Here is a 12,919-nt window from a genome sequence, read left to right as displayed (position 1 = left end):
CAGTGGTTCTTACGGTGTGGTCTCCAGACCAGCCAGTGGCATCAGTATCATCAGGGGATTTGTTAGAAATGCAAAATCTTGGACCACACCCCAGACCTACTGGGGACTCTTGGGGTGAGACCCAACAATCTGGGTTTGGGAAGCTCTCTGATTAGCCTGATGCACTGAAGTTAGATCTGCTGCTCCAGATTGCTCACCTGCAGCAAAGGGAACCAGCAGAGAGAATCCCTTGCATGTGACCCAAAGCCTAGACCAGCCGTGGGCAAACTACGGCCCGCGGGCCAGATCCGGCCCGTTTGAAATGAATAAAACTAAAAAAAAAAAGACCGTACCCTTTTATGTAATGATGTTTACTTTGAATTTATATTAGTTCACACAAACACTCCATCCATGCTTTTGTTCCGGCCCTCCGGTCCAGTTTAAGAGCCCATTGTGGCCCTCGAGTCAAAAAGTTTGCCCACCCCTGGCCTAGACCATAACCCCGGGGAAAGGTCCCTGACCAGAAAGTCACAAACGTGGTGGAGGAAGCTGGTCTGGGGGGAAAGAAGCTTAAAGATGATCTTGCCAGGAAGAGAATACCACCAACCCACATTTAAAAATGGAAGGTGCCGAAAGAGAAAATAAATAACGAATAAGGAGCAAATATAATTTAGTAAAAAATTCTGAGCATGTAGGGCTGGTATCGAAAGATCTGATTTAGGAGCAATTTATGCCAATTGGCAACAACATGAGAGTTGCCAGAAATGTTTTTGCATTAATTCTAAATTGGTATATGAATATCTCGCTGGCGTAAGGCCATCAGAGGAAAATGATCACGATGGTCTTTAATCAAGCCCGAGTTGCTGTTGCTTTCTCCTTTACATTTTAAATACCACTTTGGAGCTGGAAACTTAGCAAAGGACTAAACTTTTGGTCAGGGAAGATGCACAATCAATCTCAGGAAAATTAAAGTCTGCGATTTCTTAAAAATTCAGAACCTGCTGCTGGCGACTGGGTAGCAGGGTGAGCCAACATTATAGATCCTGGAAGATGCTAGATTCGAAAAAGAGAGCTCTCCTGCCGTCCAGATGTTCAAAGTGATAAAACGCACTTCAAATGTGAAAATGACTTGCATTCTGGCAAACATCTGTTGGAGATACCAGCCTAATAAATAAGATCATCAAACATCATTGGACTTAGAGGAACTTAACGGCCACTCCAACGCTAGCCAAGAATCACTACCAAGTGACCGGCATGCTCATTAGCACAAGCCGTAGACATTTACTTAACAAACGGACACCAAACATTCATCTGCGGCTTAATCTACAAATGTTAAGAGTATATTTCTGAAGTTAGCAGATAGTGTAGATGGAAGGAATTTGTGAAGTTTTCTTCTACGTGATCAATGGTGGGAGGGGGGGCTGTAAGGGAGGAGAGATCTATATATATATATTTTTACCTCTTGGCCCATTTCCATGCTGCAAAGTTTTGTTGATTGAGCTTTGGCATCAACCATAACATTAAACATGGTGCATATTGACTGTGGGACTCGAAAATCTGTTGATCGACTGGTTTTTTGCAGCTTAACTTCAAATGCAATCCTGGTTCTATTAAAACAAAGTAGGAAAAGACCAATTCAGCATTCAGATGGCAGCGGGAGGAGGAGACATTTTCTGAGAGGTCAGTGGAAAAGAAAATTGAAGGCTGTAATCAGTTTCAATCGACAATGACTTCACATGTGTTCTTTTAAAAATGACTTTCCCAGCTCAGGAAGGCCTATTCAGGGAGACAGCCACGCACACCCTTCTTTCTCGGCAGTGCACGGAACACCTGTAGCTCGGCGTATTTCTGTCTGTCGCTCACATGCTATGGAGAACTCTAATTGCAGGAGAATGAATGAATGAACAAAAACCCAATTACAGCACATGTAAGTCCTCTCACACTGGCAACTACCTACCTTGAATCCCTTCATTTAAAAAAACCACCCCCCCCAGCAAAAAAAATAAAAAAGCAGTTTCTAATCTTCACAATCTCTTGGTGGGAAAAAAATCTTAAATGACATTTATTGTTTTATTTATTATTTAATTTTATCTCTAATCTTCACAATCTTCTGGTGGGGAAAAAAATCTTAAATGACATTTATTGTTTTACTTATTTATTAATTTTATTCTGGCTTTGAAAGAGACTGAAATTAAAAACAACAACAACAAGCTTATTAGATTGCTTTAAAGACTAAAAATGAGATGACTACCTTTGCGGAGGAGAGTGAAATTAGGAGAGGTGGTAAGGGGGGACTTCCACTATGCTTGCTTGTTTGTTTGCATTGCCATGTCAATGCTTTATTTTGCAATAAAGAACACATTATACTTATAAGTAAAAATGTCATGCCATACTTCCCACTTCAAGACTTGTGTAATGGTGGAGATTTACTGTGACATCATTCTGACTTAGGTCAAACCATGATCCTAGCAATGTGCTAACTGCTCCCGGTAAAGCTCGGTTCGACCTGACCAGCTAGTGCTACAGGTGTGAGATTTAATCCCTGATATCAGCCTGTAGAGGGGCCCAGTTATGGTTTGAAAGGTTTCAGAGAAACGGGTCACATCCTCATCACATGTCTTTAGAGAAAAGCACCTGGTTAGTAAGTGGTTTTACTAAAGGTCCTTTGTCCAAGGCATCTTTTCAGCATTGTGCCCGGTCAGGTTCTGGAGATCGCGCAGCCCCCAGGAAGGCATCGCTTTAAGAGGCATTTGTAGCAGTTTCCTAACAGTGCAGAGAGGACCACACAGCTAGCTAGCTCGGAGAGGGTGCCAGCTTGCTAACATACCCTGGGTGCATGAGGGAAGCCAAGTATAATTTCTAAGGTTGGAAGCTCAGCTCTTAAGCAAACTACTAAAAAAAATGCCTTCAAACACTCCTATATATTATATGATCATGTTAAAGATAAATGTATCTTGGCTTCTGAGGACTCGGTGCACTGATGTAGCTTTCTGATCACGATGATCATTTTAAGCTACGCTGCAAATACATCACGTTCTGGTTTTGTGCAAAGGAGGCCTGATGGGGACTGAGTTGGACAGGTCCCTGTGCTGATCTTCTCAGGCTCACTGGCCAGTCCCGGCCCAACTTGAGACAGGGAAATGCTAAACTGATTCCTTACAATGAATGCAGTAATCATCTGCTTTCATAGGAGATCTGCTCATAGCCCTTAGAGCGTGGGGCTGTGAAAACAGGAAGCCGAATGCAAAATTAATATGACCAAGAGGGCTCTATGGGGCCAAAAGGCAGGAATGGAGAGGTCATTTAATCCAGCTGATGCTCTTTGAGGGCAGAGTTAGGGCACCATGTTTTGTGTGGAGCACAGCGCCTGATGTAGACTAGACTAGAGGCTCTGTCAGGTTCACTAAGTGGATGCTATCATCAAATAAGTTATTTCAATTTCTTAGAAACTTGGCAATGAGGAGTACTGATTGACTTCGGTGTTGCATATTTACATCCATGAAATCATGTCCTTACTCTGTTATCCTAGAACAGGGGCCCTTTATTCCGTCCCAAACAGTAAAGCAAATGTTCTAGGCTCTACGAATGTGGGCTCTATGTCTTAAAACACCCACAGACTGTTTCATGTCTTACCCTCTGCCTCTGGCTGTCTGGGGACGATATTTCCACTCATGTTTGCTCTTGTCTGGTTTGTGCTTAGACTGGGGCCTTAAGTGGAAGGGACACCAGGGTCAGGAGTACATGTGCAGGTGACCAACTCCTAGTAATAAACAGTTACTTAACAGCTACCATGTGTCAAGCATGATGCTGGGACCTGGGACGGGCGAGGAACTCAAAATGAACGAGATACACCGCCTGCCTCTGAGGAGCTCACACTCTCTGAGTGGCTGACTCCTAGCCCACCTATATGTCATCTCCTATTACTTATTATCTATTCAAAAGACTGGCTCTCCAGAGAAGGGCACGCGTGTCTTTCTGTACAACCGCGTGCACAGCTCAGAAGCGAGTGGGCCTTCATTCTAATGCATTACAGTCCCAAGGAGCGTTTCGCCAGAGGAGCTACTTTGACGAGCAGTTTTTGTGTGAAATGGTTTAGCCATAGGAGAAGATTGGCTTTTCCTAAAATTGAGACAGACTCTGTAGGAGATGGTGAGAGTCAAAACCCTAAGGAAACATTTTGACCTTGGGGTTGAGACATAGGCCTGCCTTTGAGTCCAAGAGTGGGAAGAAAAGGACAAAGCGCAGGATCTGGGTCACCGGGACTTAAGTTCCTGAGGATTCTCCATAGCGCGCTGCTCTTTCTCTAATTCCTGCCAAGAAGCTCACCTACCTGTGACTATGTCATGTTTGCCTTCTGGTTCCAGTTTTGATGCTATTACATCCCTTTTCTTTTTCCAAGATATAACACGATGAACTCAGAGCACTCCCAGCCAAACCCAGTCCCTGACTCCCACAACTGGTCCATCAACTAAACTACACAACATCTGGAAAGCCAAGTGGCCTGTGATGCTTGCGGTCTTTTTTTTAAAATGAGGAATAATAATGGAATTGTTGGGAACTGGCAGAAGCACTTGGACATGTGTCTGGGGATAGACAGGGTGATGACAATGGTGTCACATCTGAGGCTGTGTGGATACAGACACTCCATGAAGGAAGGGTGCAGTCCTTGGCACGCTGGGAACGCAGTCCTGTGCCTGCGGAGAGGAGGAGCTCGAACAATTCCCGGAGAAAGGATGCACGCTGTTCTCCTTTTCTTCTCCTTGCCTGCAGAACAGTCACCTGGGGACTGCAAGGGCAGCCTTCCCACCTCAATCCCACATCCCACGGGGACAAAGCAGGCAGCATGCCCTCTTGGTGATATCTAGTTAGATTTTGCACACGACATCTAATAGCCGGCAGGTAGTACAGGCTCGGTTCCCATGTACAGAATGAATGATGCTGCTCAGGTCCTGCCCACATGGCTGGAAATTCACTAGATTCCTGCCCCTGCACTGGATTCGCTGGCTCAGCAATAGGATGTGCTTCTTTGATTTCCATCTAGCTGCCCACCATGCATACACTCCTACATCTAAAATATGTTTACTAAGTATTTTGCGCCAGATGCTGCTAGATGTCAGAGATACAAACAAGAACCGACACGGAGCCTTTCCTATGGAGCTCAGTGAAATAACAGCCACGTCGTTTGCTTGGGGCAGGTGTGGGGCAGGTGAACAGAAGCTGGACTTGGGTGGCCACCACTCCAACTGACTTTGATAAGCAGTCACTTTCTCAAAAAAAACTCCAAGTTATGGCCAATCAGCCCTGCCCTGGGCCAGTGTGTGGTGGGAAAGGCGTGCAGAGACCGCCCAGGCGCCGGGCTTACCTTTTGACACAAGATTCTATCATGTCACTTGCCATCAGCTTCAGCCGTTGCTCCAGGTGCTTCCCAAACTCTTCCTCGGGCCAGTGTAAGTCCCGAATGAAGGTCTGAAGGGCATCGAGCTTCCAGAACAGATCCTCCGAGGTGCCTGATCCGTTGCTGGCAGGGTAAAAACAAAAAACCAAGAGTCACCCACTGGCCTTGGGCTCTGAAAAGCTGACACAAAGACAACTGGGACTAGAAGGCTCGAGGCAAACAGTAGCTTCAACATACAAAACGACGCGTGTTGGCGGTGGAGGTGGGGGCATTCTCCACCGGCAGATTTTGAGTTTTACCATACATGACCTAGGCGGCTTTGTTCAGCCAATTATTCAGACCAGTGAGAAGTCTGAGGGACGTATTGCCCCATCACGGCCAGGAGAACAGTGTATGGTAAAAATCAGCCTTCTTTTAATAACCACATTAACACATGTGATGATTCAGATGAAGGCCACGAACCAGAGGGGGAAGTAAGTTTCAACAAATAATAACTACATGGCGACATGCAGTTATTAAAATTCGGGCTTCATGCATTTCCCCAGCTCCCCTCCAGATGGAGGCCTCTTGGAGACTGCACAGACAGTGCTAACAAAGTGGTGAGCGAGGACCTGCTTTCTCTCTTGAAGAGCTGGAGAGAAGTTGGGGTGACTCAAATTGAGATGAGTCCACCTGGATACCTTGAATCCATGCGTCTGTTCAGATTGGTCATTATTCCAATAGACCAGCCCATTGCATAGGCAGCCCCAGGAGGAGGTTGGGGGTGGGGAGGTGAGTGGACAAGAGATATTTGCAAAGCTTGTTCATTTTTTTTTAAACCATTGCACCATCTTACCCAGTCCAGATGGAGGAATTGGTCCTGATTCCTTTCTGTACAATGATGTGTAAGAAACTTTTACCTGGGGCCTCCACGGAAAGCCTGTGTATGGGAAACGCTCCATCTCTCACCCTCTTGCCCTTCTCTGGCTGGCTTTCTCTTTTGTAACAACCCCATTTGGAGCTCTGAGGGGTGGCCACCTCCCACCCCCTTCCTCGCATACCACTAATGCTAACACAGTAATTTATAAAATGTCCAACACACCATGCATTACCACTTGTTCTGACATCGTCTATAGAAACAGATGAGAGTGGGTGTTTCTATTGTGACAGATGCCAGCTGCATTGAATTAATGCTTCAGAGAGAAATATAGCTAGTGCATAAATGCATACACAGCTACTGCGGGTGGGGGGGGGATGCTCCCAACATGCCAAGAGGGAGCCTACGGCTTCGACCAACAGGGACATGTTTTCAAGGACAGACCAGTCTGAGGTCAGTACGTAGACGTATCTGACACGGAGGAGCAGGTAACATGGAGACACGACCTTTAAATGAAAGGTGGCAAAGGAGGAAACTGGAATTATGAAAAGATATAGAATCAGGCATTTCCTGGTGGGCGATTGAGAAGCTAGGCCTTCTTTTCAGATACTGCCATACGCATTGCTCCAAAGTGGGGGGACGCTTCGTTTCTCCGTGGAGGTTCAGCCTTCCCCCTTCCCCCATCCTAGGCTTGGGAAAAAGAAACCCCAACTTTGTCTAGTCTAAACCCCGTTTTGGAACTGCATGGTTGTATGTTTTAAATCATTAAGTACATATGAATGCAATAATTGGTATTTATTACAACAACATTTTGACACCCATCTGGTTTCAGAGTTTCAAAAAATTCTTCTAGGGTTTTTTTCTTTTTCTTTGAAGAGCTTATTATTAAGTTTTGACATGAGGAAAAGAATATTTTCTTTTTATTTTTAAGATAAACTGTTAATGTTAAGGCAATAGCACCAAGATTATTTTGATTGCTGAGCAGTTACCAAAATGTGTTCCCACTCATGCCTTAATTAATCGACAGAGACCATTATCTGCTTTATTACAATGTCTTGATTCATATCTTTTCAAAAACAATGTCACAGGGCATGCAGAGAAGAAGGTAAAAAGCTTTCAGATATTTATTTTTAATTATTAACAGATAATACCTAATCTAACTTTTAATATAGTCATCTTAGCATGAATATGACTTATGTGATTTTTTTTTAGATTTTTTCAGATATAAATTTTTAGAGATTGTGATTCATCTTTAAAAGAGAAACAGACACACTGACCCTGTGATTTCATTGTGAACTTGTGAACAAGCTCAGTTTTTTTAAAAAATATGGGCAGCGTTGGAGGAGCCCAGTAGAGCAGTGGTTTTCAGGTCCTGTGCTCTACCTGCATCGCAGAGCAATGGAAATGTCCCGGGCCATCTTGACGGATGTGATTTCAAGGTTTCAAAACTCACTGCCAGTTTCAGATCATTTTTTATTCCTTTGATAATAACACTTCCCTTTGAAAACGTGCCAATTTATTCTTTCAAGAAAAAGCTTATCTGGCCTATAATTAGCTGTGGTCTAAGAAAAGGATCAAAGGGGGCACAGAATCGCGAAGCCTTATTTCACTTATTAAATCATGCACGTGGTTCTCATTTCATTTCCCTGAGGTGGAATTTAGAGGTGCTGGATCTTCTTCTTGCTGAGGAAAGAGAGGATTCATTTCCAAAGCCTTGGGACAAATGGCGGCTCAGCCTCCATTCCCCTAACCTGCTGGCTGGCATGAAAGGGATGGCTCGGCCTCCAAGAAAACGAACCCCGCGTGGCCCGGCATTTGGTAAAGAGTTTCTACACTCAGACCACAGGGGATACCGCTACCAAAAAGCTTCATATTTGTTTTTTTCAGTCTTGCAGTCTCCCATTTAGAGACTTTGCTACCTAGGTCTCAGTGCTCAGTGCTACTCGATGACCTTGGAAAGTGTTGTTACGTACATGACTGGGGCTCGATCCATTCAGAAATTTTCATTTAGCCCTCAACATTCTGCTACTATAGCTTGCCTTTTGCTGACACCAGAAACACACTTTCTGGTTTAAACAGTCTCTGGGAATTATTTATTATTATTATTATTTTTAAAAAAGAAAGCTTCAGGTAGGTGTGCTTCCCTCTTAAATTTGGATCAGGCCAGAGATGACAGGTCAGCCCATGAAAGAGGTTTCCTGGACTATTTCTGGATGAATAACTCCTAAAGCCATGCCACCTGTATTAAAAATAAAACAAAACAACAAAATATGGGCAGGATCTTTTTGCAAAAGAATTCAGGAAGTGAAACATAGTCCTCAAGCATTCAGTGGGCGTAAGAAAAATTGTTAGTGCTGTATATATAGCAAACATCTTACAAACACGCCACATGCCAGAAATAAACAATATTGTCTCTGTATGATCAGCAAAATATGTCTAATTATCCCTCTCCATCTCTGTTATATGGGATGTATAGAAATAAACAAGACATATCCATGCCAAGATCACTTAAATTTAAATTAGATCTAATGTGAACTGAATACACACTCAGCATCATATATAGCAGCCATCCATGACGGTGCCGAAAAAGTAGGCATTTGTGGGATGCCTAGAGGGATGTTAACTGGTAGATTTGGTACTTTGGGAAGGTTCACATTGGGTAGGTTCACATTGGGTAGGTTACTGGTTAAACTCCTGTGGAAGAAACAGACAGAAAGAAAAAATACCATCACAGTGACAATGCAGATGAGGCAGAAGCACGCAACAGGTGTAAATAAATTGGCTAAGTCCACAGCAAGACAACAGCGACACACTTCAGAAAGTAGCTGACGGATGGGCAGCGGTGGTGTGGCTCAGCAGTCAGAGAAAATGACAGAGTTTAATGGAGAAATTAACCACAGAGTGACTTAAAAGCGTGGACAGTCATGGACACCTCTCCACAATGATCACATATTTCAATGCCTTTGTGCAGGGTCTGCAGCTTTCAGGTCCATTGGCATGAGCGTCTAGAACTTGTCCTGCGCTAGAAACTTGAAGTTAGTGGAATCCTTGGCATTGCTGTGGCTAAGGGTGCTGAGGAGTAACTGGGATGGAAAGAAAGGGCGGAGCACTTTTATTTTTCTTACTTTTGTTTGTAACCTATTTTTGATGGGGGCACATTCCTTGGGTCAGATATTAGCTACACGATGTAACAGGAAATGTACCCACCAGGTGGTGGTGGACAGAAACAGAATTCTTTCCAATCTCTACTTCTGAAGACAGCTGTGTGTGCCATGGGGCATCTGAGTTGATGGCAAAGACGAAAGTATTGTATCAAGAATGACTGGCTTCAAATAATTTTACAGAACACTTGAAAACATGGAAACTTCCCCTCTCAAATTAAGTCTAATTAAAATGAAGAAATATTTACAAATTGCAAATTAAAAACACACACCCAAATTTAGCTCTTATAGTAAATTCTTTGGCCACAAGTGGATTTAAAATGTGGCCTCATGTTATAGTGATTGCCCTCAAACATGAGATAGAGACCTTAGAATGAACGGCAGTGCTCCTGGGGTGTTGAGGGGGGCTGTTTCTTGATCTGTGTGGTTGTTCTATAGGTGTTTTTAGTTTGTGAAAATTAAAGATGTATTTTCCTATAAGAAGTTAAAATTTAAGTTAAAAATGAATAAATCATTTAAAAGTGTGACTTTATAGAAGCTTTTTGTTCTCGAACGAAGATCGATCAACTGATGTGATGAAAGAGAGAGGAAGGGCTTTATGACTGGAGAGAGAAAAACAAAACAAATCAATAACCCCAACTAGAGTCAACCGTGTCTCTTCCAAGGACTGTGTCATATGCCGTCCCAGGCTGGCACCGCGTGCCTCTGTAGCGGCATTTTAAGGGTGTTCATCCAGCCAGAGTCACTGGCACGGTGGAGCCCAGCCTATGCATCTGAGAGGAGCCTTCCTGTGGAAGGAGGGTTGACAGCACTTTGGCAAAGGAGTTGAGGCTTTCTTTTTGGATCTTGCAGGAGAAGAGCGAGTTTGCCAAAGCAGCTCTGCCCCGGGCAAGCTGTGTTTGCCTAACAGAACTCTTGCAAGGGCTGGAGCCGCCTCTGGGCTTGCTCAGGGGGGCAAGTCAGAAAATCTGGCCCCTGTAGGTAGTCTGGGCAGGTGTCTCCCTTTAGAAACAAGTTCTTCTTTCACAATGACAACATAGCTCATAGATGGAAAAACCTAGAATGTAAATTGCCAACCTGGCATTCTCTTCCTGAAGGGACACAGGTGTCTCACAGGTGTGTCCTTTACCCTTCACACGTGGGAAAACGAATTGTGCTTTTCTACTTGGGACTAAAGGGTGCTCCTGTGGAAATGGTCAAAGGAAGAAGCTAAATATGACAGTTAAGTAGAAGGGAAAATGGCACTTTCTGTTCATGTTTCTCTGTTTTCCTGGGCATTTGCCTTTGAATTCAGTCCCTGGTGGTTCTCAGTCTTAAATGCTGCCACGTAACAAAACCGTTGGCGATTTCCACTGAGACATGTGTAAGCCCACATAAGCACATGTGATCATTAGATGATGCACACACTGAATAATGATCGAGGAATTAGGAGAGCTTTAGAGATGGCAGTGTGGAAAGTTAAAATGTCAATTCTGAGCAAATTAAAAGTAGCTAGAAATGAATAACATACAAATGTATGCAAAAGCAACTTAATTTAAACACATTAGTGGATGGTGGGTACACAAATCAGAAATGAGCTTCGTCTTGCACACAAAAATTAAAAAATACTTATATTAATCAGAACATATTGTACTTGTAAAATATGACATTTTGGCTGGACTGCTGCGCTGGACTCATAAAACATTTCCTTCATGTGACATATTATAATGCTCTGCTTTCAGAAGGCTGAAGCATGCTTGATATTTCTGCTTTTAGCAAAATAATATCGTGCAGTACTAAGGTTACTAATATTTCATTTGGATATTAATAACATATTAATAATTAGAGAGGCAATTCCAAGCATTAGATACATGTGGATCCGCTGATGGCTATAACCAATTATTATTTTAGAGGGCCCGTTAGCAACTACCTAAAAAGTCCATCATGCTTCTCTGTGAGAATCATAATTGGATATCTCTGAATAGTAGAAGTGTGAATTGCAATCCTCACATCTGATACATGTTAAAAATTAGACTCATTCATTTTGGGGATGTGCTGAAAAAGGATCACTCCCATGCATGTCAAAGGGCCCCGTCTCTGGAACATTGGATTAAAAAATTCTCATCTGCTCGCTCCCACATGGATGAAAGCAACAACTATGTGGGCACCTCATCATCTCTGCTGATGGCAATGACTAGAGCGAGAGTCATTCCTTGCTTCTGGAATTGATTATAATCGAGACTGGGTCTCCCTGCAGAGACGACATGGTTGGGTCTTCTCTCAAAGAAGCTTTAGGTTTATGGATGGGTTAGATGTAAGATACGGATGTCTCCTATGTTATCAGCCATTTGTTGCTGAATATATGTAATACATCTTGTCGTCTCTCGGTGCTCTGGACACGAATGTCTCTCTCTGTGCTTTTCTTAAGTCTTATTCCTCCTTTGAGGCATGGGCACTTTGAAGTCTCAGAGTTTTGGGCAGTATTTATCAACCTTTTATTCATTATCATCATCGAACCACCCGACTGCCTTCCCCATGAAAATTTAATAGCACCAATATACTGTATGTGAATGTACATAACAAGAGCAAGATATTTCTTCCCTCCCCAACTCCAAGAACCAACCTGCACCAGCTCCAGGAGCTGTAAAGCCCCCTTTTAGAATGCACAACCTGGAGAATAACGTTTCAAACTTCCTGGGATTTTAGAAGGTCCCACACATTTCTCCAACCTTATCGCTTGCCTCCTTTATAATCCATGCTGGCCCAACAGGGCGTTGAGTTTCCATTGCACACCTCACTTGCCCCCGTGTTTCTACCTCTGCTCATGCCCTTTCCCAGCACCTCTGCGCCTCTTGAAATCCTAGGCTCCCAGCTCTTTATTTCATGACTCTTCAGCGGAAGTTCATCCCCTTCCAGGCTAAGCTCTTCCTTATGTGATTTGGTAAATACAATGGTGAACATTTAAAGTCATTTTTTTCTTGCATGCTTGTTGCTCAGACCCAACTATACTGAAATCCCTAACAGAGGATATATCTTTTTCTTCCTCCTTTCCCACAGTTTTTCTGTTGTATCCTTACAATTTTTAGCCTATATGGTTCCCCAATAAAGGCCAGTTAATCAATAAATACTCACTGCACACCTATGTCCCAGGCCCTGTTCTAGGTGCTAAGGAGGCAATGGTGATTAAATGTGAATATGGAAAATCACATTTTCTAGAAGGTTAGTGTTGGAAAAGTCTTGGGAATTCAAAGTCTTTGGTTTTCAAAGAAAGATACTGAGGCACAGCAAGGTCTGCTGACTTGCCCAAGGTGACCCAGCACTTTGCTGGCAGAGTTGGGAGTCTGACTGCATGCCTACAACTTGTCTACTTCAAACAGGACATCTCCATATTGCTAAGGTGTCTTTGGTCTGACAGTTTGTTATTCATTAATATATTGACAATCTGGAAAATGATATTCTTTTTAAAAATAATTTCCATATGTATAGCTCAGACAGAGAGAGGGAAAGTGCATGTTGAGAAATCCAGATTTTCCGTGTATCTGCATCAAG

At 43.3% G+C, this 12,919-nt stretch overlaps 1 protein-coding gene across 10 annotated transcripts in view; it reads right to left on the bottom strand.

The window, feature by feature from the left end:
* LOC102245814 (calcium-dependent secretion activator 1) overlaps window positions 1-12,919 on the bottom strand; it is a 247,162-nt gene that overhangs the window by 76,661 nt on the left and 157,582 nt on the right. For 8 of the 10 annotated variants that reach the window (XM_014533220.1, XM_014533218.1, XM_014533221.1 and 5 more), the window contains 3 exons: window positions 8,778-8,924; window positions 5,342-5,497; window positions 1,439-1,586 (listed from right to left, as the gene is read on the bottom strand). In XM_014533220.1, the coding sequence (XP_014388706.1) occupies window positions 1,439-1,586; window positions 5,342-5,497; window positions 8,778-8,924 (451 nt within the window). The remainder of the gene's footprint in view (window positions 1-1,438; window positions 1,587-5,341; window positions 5,498-8,777; window positions 8,925-12,919) is intronic. The other 2 variants (XM_014533224.1, XM_014533228.1) reach the window with 1 other exon arrangement.

The sequence above is a fragment of the Myotis brandtii genome, unplaced genomic scaffold (genome assembly GCF_000412655.1).
Source record: "Myotis brandtii unplaced genomic scaffold, ASM41265v1 scaffold954, whole genome shotgun sequence".
Taxonomy (NCBI): Eukaryota; Metazoa; Chordata; class Mammalia; order Chiroptera; family Vespertilionidae; genus Myotis; species Myotis brandtii.
This window is presented reverse-complemented; position numbering and strand designations above follow the sequence as displayed.